This window comes from Lonchura striata, chromosome 1 (genome assembly GCF_046129695.1).
Source record: "Lonchura striata isolate bLonStr1 chromosome 1, bLonStr1.mat, whole genome shotgun sequence".
Taxonomy (NCBI): domain Eukaryota; kingdom Metazoa; phylum Chordata; class Aves; order Passeriformes; family Estrildidae; genus Lonchura; species Lonchura striata.
The window spans coordinates 58,413,032-58,421,764 of NC_134603.1; the positions used below are offsets into that span (position 1 = coordinate 58,413,032).

The following is an 8,733-nucleotide window of genomic DNA, read 5'->3' on the forward strand; positions in this document are numbered from 1 at the left end:
ACTAAATGGAAATATGTTTGGTACCTTCTGCAGCTTTGTGGAAATACTATTTCTGTTGAAAAGCAAAGGCAGTACATTTAGTGTGCCTTATGCTTTTATTAGAATACATTTTTTTATTTTGTTACAATTATTTTTCCTATGTACAGTAATTTTGATGACACTTGCATAGTAATGATGGTAATAGTGTAATAGATTATTCACAGTTGTAATGGTTATGATGCCATAGTAATAAGTTGGGTAGGGAAAAGTATTTAGGATACTTTTTTAATGTATTTTTCTAAAAAATAAGGAAATTTATATCATTTAAATAAGACAGTATTATATTCTTACACCTTAAGGGATGCACAAGAGAGATTCTCTGTAATAATGTGCAAATGCCCAAAGAAGATCAGACCCAAAAAAAGCTAAATTAACATAATTGTAAAGGAAAAGTACTGTGTCTTTGCTTTTGTGGCTCTTATACCCCATAGTGCTGGTATTTTACAGTCCTTCCATTGTCCATTACTGCAAACACGTCCAGATGAATTCAGCGTTTAATGTTAAAAATCTTATAACATGCCAGTTTGATTTGTAGCCCTTCATATCATGGAATGCTAATTAAAATCATATTTTTGCATATGTCATGCCTTTCATGTACATATGCAAATAGAGTATATTGCCTTTCAGCTATTAGTAATTAACTTTATGAAGGACAGCTGTAATACATAATTAACAAAAATGTTTGCAAGCCCTTTTCACACTGAAAGTTGCAGCAGTAAAATTTTTGCTTATTGAGAGAACCATTTTAGTTTAAAGCTTCAGTCTGATATCTAAATTGTTTGAAGCAGCCACATGACATAATTAAATTGATGTTATGGTCTTATCAGCAGAAGAATAATACTTGATAGGCTTCTATCTGTTTCATTATGTATGTCACCAAAACTAAAATAAATTATCTGTGTTTGGTCTGGTAGAAACATGATGCCAGGTAGTATGTATTTTGTTGCTGCTGTTGGTGCTTTGAAGAATGTCTTGCTGCTTTGAACAATATTCCAGCTCATAGTGTATTCATGAACATGTGCTTCATGTTTTTCATCCTTTTTTTTTTTTTTTTTTCACAAAACTATAATAACTAAGGCTATTAATTTGTTTCTGTGTGTATCTCTTTAAATAATTAATACAATGAAGTTTGGCCAGGCATAAGCGGTGATTAAAGCACCTTATCTTGCTGTTTTTTCATGTTTCTCATGAAAAACAATGGAACTACCTGTATGAAGTAAGGTTGCAGGATGGGCCCATAAGGCTTAAATAAATTCAAAGGTGTAACTAAAACTGTATTACTTCATAATATCAGACAATGTTATTTAGGTAAAATAAATTAAAGTATCAGTATAATGTGTGAAATGTTCTAATTTGCAAAGAGAAGCAGAAACAGGTCTTCCATTCTTTGACCAATGACGTATGCTTAGGACTTAAAAAGCCAAGGGACTGCAAAATGAGGGAAATCTGTTGTTACAGAATGGACATCACATGGAATTCACATCCTAGCAGAGGAGGGATTTTTTTAAGGTCTGCCTTTAATGAAATGTGTTCAAGTGCATGCTCAAAAAAAGAAAAAAATAGTTTAATAAAATGATCTTTCTCATTTGCTTTTTGTTTGACAGGGTGGCATTTGTGATGAAGAAGCATTTGAATACTCATTTGCTGGGCAAACACGGAGTTGGCACCCCCAAAGAAAGGTAAACTGCTTTAAAATTCTTTTTCATTGTATCTTATACAGTATGTGGAGATCTTTGCTAGAATATTTAGCTTGCCCACAGTTAAGACATCTGGATTTTTTACCTCAACTCCAAGAGAGATGCAACATCTTTAAGTGCCCTGATGTTGTGGTACTTATGACATGTCTGCAGAAAGAAATGCCATGTAAAAGGTGTAGGATTTGCACCTTTTGGGGCTTTTTTTTTTTTTGACAGGTGGTATAATTTTCCTAAAACTTACATAGTTGTAACTGTGCCTCTCAGTATAAAATCAAATGTTTGTGTTGTTTTGCCTTTTTTTTTTTCCTTTTTTGTTCTGTTCTTGCTGGCCTTGATGCTCACAGGTTTATAAAATTGTTTTCTAAGAAGTCAAAGCCACAGAGGAATCAAAAAGAAAGTTTCCTCAAGTGTTTTTGGTCAGGAAAGGAAGAGTTTGCATTTTCAGTATTTTTAAGATAAATTAGTTTATTTTTCAATCTGTACACAGCCACTTATTCTCCAACTTTGTTTGCAAGCAGGTTATTTTTTATGTGGTTTAAAATATAACTGTGTTTTAAAACTCAATGGCACTGTGTTTGCAGATAAACAGATTTTGCTTCAGATTTATTTGGCACATTGTGGCTTAGCTATTGCTGTTTCATTGAATCTTTGGGCCAACTAGAAAATTGATGTGTTTTGGATAGCCAAAAGATCACATATTCTCTTTCAGCCTGGGTAGATGGAGGTGTTCATTGCTGGATACTTGATACTGTTTCAAGTATTACTGCCTTGTAACTCATTCTTCTGGGGTAGGCTTTCATAAATAAAGAATATTTTCTGGTTTTGATATGAAAAAGGAGGAATATAAATGATAGGAGCTGTAGGAGAGCACAGCAAAGCTCTTTCTGAGCCATGTTCTTTTCTTGTTAAAGACAATGGAAATTGTGGTCAATTAGATCCATTCCTCACAAGTTTGTCATGCTTAAATCATGGAGGGACCTAAGAGTAGGGTTTTAAATTAACACCCTATATATGTCTTAGTTTGACTAAGCACTGATTTAGGTAGTGCTTTTAGTTTTAAGGATATTTCCTCTACAAAGGGCTTAACCAGAATTTTCCTAACATGTGATATGTCAAGAGTTTTGAGATATTCTATTTAATCTAAAATACACAGTGATGCATTGAAAAACAATTACAATTTCATCAAAGCAGATATCATAATAAAGTTTATGTTGGTTATCTCTTGTCATACAAAAAGTGGCCTGCTCTGGTGGCTTATTTTATAACTGGAAGCATTCAATACCAATATATTCTTTTACAAGGGGTTACTTACTGTACACTCATCATAAATACAACATAGAAATAACTTGCATCACCCTAGTGAATATGTGCTCAATAAAGGATACATACAATAGATTTCCAAACACAGTATCTTAGCCTGAGAGGCATATTTTTAGTGATGATCATCTTGAAATTAATTCCTAAACAAGCAGGATACTATAAACTAAATCAGTTGTTGCTGGGTTTGCTTTGAGTGTTTTGTTCTGAAGGCCACTCAGCTGTGGTCATTTTCCCCATTTCTTCCCATATTCCTTCAAGGCTTTCTGGGTGGCTGGCCAGCATGACAGGAGGAGGAGGAGGAGGAGGGTAGCATGTCTACAGGCTCTGGCTGCCCAAGGAGCAGAGGAGCCCTACTGAGGGCTGCAGCCTGAGCCTGCCTGATGGCATGGCTGTGGAGGCTTTGCCTCCAGCGTAGGCTGGTGGAATTGGAATGGCTTCATGCCCTATTTTTTTGCCATTTCTTCATCCATCTTTTGAGTATTTCTTTTCCACAATACCTTTTCAGGTGGCACTTCAGCTTAATGTAGAGCAACATCAAATAGTAGTGGCAGAGCTACAACAATGATATAAATTTCTAGTAGCAGTCCCTCACTGGGGATGGGGGATGTTTAAGCCACGTGAACTACTGCAGTAAATACCAAACCACCATTGCTTTCCCTTCCACCTTTTCTCTCCTATTATGAGAAAGTTTGTTGCCTTTTAACTGCTTTAGGAACTGAAGAAATCCTTCTTCTGCATGTTAAACCATCACTTTGGGTATAAACATATTATAAATTAAGTTACGTAGTTTTCTTACCTATGTAAAACATTAATGCCTTGATTATAATATTGCAAGCTTGCTATTTTTTAATTTCTCTAGGACAATATAATTGGTTTATTCTTTATGTTTTGAATTTGATTCTGCCCTCTGATACATTGCATATTATAGCAAATACTAATAGAAGCTAGCTAAATAGGCTGTGACAATTAAATTAATAATGCATTTTATTTGCAAGTGTTTAGTCTTCATAGTTTGACTGATATATGCAAAGATGGTAATTTATTAAAAGTAAATTCATGTAATTGTACTACAGAATTTGATGGACCAAAAAAAGTTGTCAGCATGACTATCATCAAAAACAGAAAATTGAAAAGAAGTTCAAAAGGGTGCTTGAAAAAAATGGTTATAACCCATACACCCCAACAAATTGAGGCTCTTTAAACAAACTTCTTAAAATGGAATTACTGGTGGTAAGCATAGAGATGGTTCTGAAAGGGAGAGTAAAATACATTTACAATTTAGTAAGGAATACTTAACTTGTGCACCTTGCTCTCTCTAGCTTTCCATCACTATTGGGGTTTTTTATGCACAAAAGGCAGGAGTTATGGAGGCTGTGGAGGTGTTTACATGGGCAGATACAGAAAACGAGTATAATTCATAATGAAATTACTACTGAAACATCTTTATTTAGGTTATTTCCTTTTTTTAAAAGACATAATTAATTTAAGGGGAAAATACTGTGCAGTTAAAAAATTACATCAGTTTTTAAAAAACAAACTTGTAGTAAAATGTCTGCACATTTCAGACACAAAAACCCCCTACTGCCTAGTCCATTATGATCATTACCATTTAATAGCTAACTCAAAAGTGGAATGTTTTAACAGAAAGAATTCCTCTGAGGTATATTTTCCTGTTATTGGAACTGTGATACTGATTTATTGTCAACTTGAATGTGTCTCAAAACTGGCATGTTATCTGCTAAGTCCAAGGCCAGTACATATTTGGTACTTCACTGTCAGTAATCTTCATGGGACCTATAACTATATCTTATTGGCAGGATAAATCTTTGGCTACACCTTTATTGTGTCTAGTAGACATTGTGGTTGAGGACAAGGTGAGTGCATTGGTAATGTTAATGGTGCCAAGTTCTAATTTCTGTTGCATCATTACTTTACTTGTAAATTGTGTCAGAACATAGAACAAAGAGACATTATTAAGATATACACATGCACACACATAAAAATATAAGCAAGAAAATAAAATTAAATTCACTAAGTCATTCATCAGTGAGAATAAATTCTGCCACTGTTAAGTTCAACTCTGAATTTAGATTTTTTTTTAATGAAAAATACACATAAATACTCTTTAAAGATTTTTTAGACACCATTAGTACTGTAAAATATACATCTGATATATCTGTTTAAAAATTATTTTACATAAGAAAAAGCCATAGCAAAACCTTTATAGTTACTTAATTACCTCATCTTCTGTATGAATTTTAAATTATGAGTTGCCTCTGAAATAACTTTACATATGAGTAATCCCATTGAATAAAATAGAATCATCCTTATATGAATCAATTGTTACTGGTAGCACAAACAGTCACTGAATTGGAGTATCTATTATAAAGCAATTCCTCTAAAGGTCATTAAAGTATATATTTGATTTTGGAAGGTTCTGATATTTTTATGTGCCTTAGGAATGGAATCATTGTTACAATGCTAGTAACATATGAAGATCATATGATTTTGAAATTATCTTGATTGACTGAAAAAACTGTGCAGTGACTTCAACTTGAGAGCAAGAGCTATAGATAAATACTATTTAATAGCAACCTACTACTGTGTAGTAGCAACCTAAATATGTTTGAGATACTTTGTCAAATGATGTTGGAATATAACATCTAAAATTTTTGTATTTTTTACGCTTTGAAGTAAAAAGAGGAAATTCCTAGGTGCCAGTTGTTCCATGTTCGTGCATAAACCCATATGAATTTTTGAATATTAAATTCTACTAATATGTAAATATCCTAAAATAGACAAGACTGTAGGTATGTCAGTGGAAGGGATTGTTGAGGTTGGAAAGAAAAGTAGACAAGAAAAATGAACTCAGGGTTGATGTTCTGTATAGTATTGAGAAAACTATCTTGTAATCAGCTGTGTCCTGATATTTCCATTTTGAATATAAAACTAGAAGTGTATCAAGTGCATCAGTAGAACTCTCTTTTATTTAACTGAACTGTTAATTCTTCTTTTGAAGCATTTTTCTTTCTTTGAATAGAGAAATTTGTGATAGTAACTATTTGATGTGCCTGTTTTGGGCCTGCTAAGTAAAAGGATCCAGTTTGATGTTACAGCAAATTTTGGATAAACAAGTGGCAAAAGTCACAGAGTGCCATGCCATACATACATATGAAAGGAAGTTGTTTCAGTCATACATCACACCTTTCTGCTTCCACTGCATAAGTGAACTATGCAGGCTAAGAGGGTAAGGGTTAGTATGTAATAATTTTGTAATAACCTGCTTGTGTTCTGAAGGAATGAGTTCTGTGGCTGTCTCACAGAAGGGTTTCCAGTTAGATGCACTGGCAGTACACATGGATCCACTGGACAAGAGGCTACGTGTAATAGGTAGTATGCACAGTCTTGCCTTCTGGCTTTGTCATCACCTTTTACTGCTTCTTGCAAACGGGTTCGAGTTTTCAACTGAAATCCAACACTACTAGGTTAACTGGATAGGAATGAAAAGCTTTACTTAATTATTTCCTGCATTTTGCTTTAAAAAGGTCTTGGGCAGTTACATAATCATACTTTGGAAAAGTTTGTAGCTTTGTAGCTTTTTCTTGAAATATTTACTCTTTGGAAGTTTGTGATAAGAGGATGTGTTTCTGTGAAGGATTTGACTTTAGCAGTGTTTGGGAGCTGAAGTTTTGCCTGAGATGCATGCTCAGCTTTCCATGTTTTGCAGGCTTATCTGACCTTTGCAAGCAGTATTTCTCTTTGGTGTTCAGATCTTGTCTGGTGCTATACTATGGCAGAGTATGGAACAAGTTCCATAGGTACAGGCTCCATAATCATTTGCTGCCTGAGTGTTTCCCTCTGTCTGTGGCTGACCAAGGAACATAAGGAAGCCACCTGTGATTTCTCAGGTAGTAGAAATGTAGAAGTAGAAATGGAAGTAGAAGATGTACTGAAAATTCACAGCTTTCCTCATGGCCTGTTGCCTGTACACACATCATATGCATTTGCTGTGCTGCAAAGAAATGAAGACTAGGCAGACATTTATACTTTTGAAGACCACTATCACAAAGACAAGTGATGAGTTCAGCATCTTTTCAGAAAGAAAAATAAGTGAAAGACTGTAAAATAATGCTACTATTTGTTATTTGTTCTTCTTATCAAATCCTGGCAATATTAGAGTTTAGTTCAGAAGTAAGGGCAATCTGAAGTAAGTTTATTTTAATTACTAGGTATGTGAGATGTTTTAGAAATTTCTGTAGTCAGCAGCAGTCTTCCTGTTGTGAAGGCTTAGCTGCTATGGTTAGAAAAGAGAGGGAGTACCTAATGGGATTCATGCTGCCCACAGTGAGCACCTTTGGCTAATTTTAAGCATCATAACAAGATAAAAATGATGATCTCACATTCCTAAACAATCAAATACTGTCTAGAGCATAAGTTATTAGTTCAATTATCAAGTGTATGCTAACATTGTTGGTGAATCTGTGGAAGATAGTGTGAGTAGCTGCTGAAAGTGCCAACTTTATTTCACAATGGTTTGTTTCCAAGGAAAACACAGTTCCTTGTTGCATACCACTAGCCAAAAAGTTGTAAGCTGCAAACTGATCCCTCCTCTGATGCAGCTGGCTAAAAGTAAGTTGTTCCAGTTGCATGTCCCAGCTTGCTGCTTCCACTGTGTAAGGCAAGTGTGTTGGCCAAGAGAGTAAGGATTAGGATGGCAATATATCTCCAGATCCCTTTTTACCTGTGTGGGACTGGTAGCAAGGGACCTCTCAAGACAATTCTGCAGTGTATGTTACACTGCTTTGAGGGTTGTACGTTGTGTCATTTATAGATGTGAAATGTTCTTCGTCTGGGGTGATACCATGACTTTTAACCATGATCATTCTATATAATACAACACAAATATTTATTGAGAATAATCTCTTGACCATGCTGCAATGAAATATTTTCCATACATTCTGAAGAATCAAGAGGAATATTTTTAAACTTTGGAAGTGAAAACAGAAGTTCTGTGGCAAATGCTGTATATGACTGATGGTAGAAGCTTACTTTCAACTTTTTAGCCACACACTTCATAATTCTTGCATCAAATTATGATGCCATCAGGACTACTTTTCTGCAGCCAAAGCAGCTGCATAATTATTAAGTACAAATGTTTGTTTATCCACTTTTACTGAAGTTTCAGCACCTCAAGGTGGAAAGAAAATGCTGGACAAACATATTATGGAGTGAACACTACCATGAATGCAATTCTAAAATCACCTCCTCAGTGCTATAACATTAAAAAAAAAAAAAAAAAGTTGATTGAGACTTAAATGTAGAAACATGGACGTCTTGTTGTACTGTAAAGACAATCTACTGCAATATGAGCCTGCAAGGTGTGCTCTGTACTGATCTCTGGTGGGTAGAGTCATAGGACAGGCCAGCTTAGAAGGAAGCTCCAAAAGTCATCTGGTCCAACCTTTATAGGAGAAGGGAACCTAGAAGAGATCATCTAGCACTCTGTTCAATCACATATTGAAAATGTGCAGTGATGAGAACTCTGCCATATCCCTGAGGAAGTTGCTCCAGTGGATGCTTGTTCTTGTGATAATTTTTTTCTTAAGATGAAACTTTTCCCAGTGTAACTTGTACTTTTTGCCCTTTGTCTTCTCTGTGTGCTTCCTTGTGAAGAGAG

The 8,733-nt window shown here is 34.9% G+C and overlaps 1 protein-coding gene across 1 annotated transcript in view; it reads left to right on the forward strand.

Annotated features, from left to right (window-relative positions):
* The window catches only part of ZNF407 (zinc finger protein 407), a 333,877-nt gene that overhangs the window by 129,544 nt on the left and 195,600 nt on the right, over positions 1 to 8,733 (forward strand). Inside the window, exon 4 of the mRNA XM_021530861.2 lies at positions 1,644 to 1,718. Within this exon, the coding sequence (XP_021386536.2) occupies positions 1,644 to 1,718 (75 nt within the window). The remainder of the gene's footprint in view (positions 1 to 1,643; positions 1,719 to 8,733) is intronic.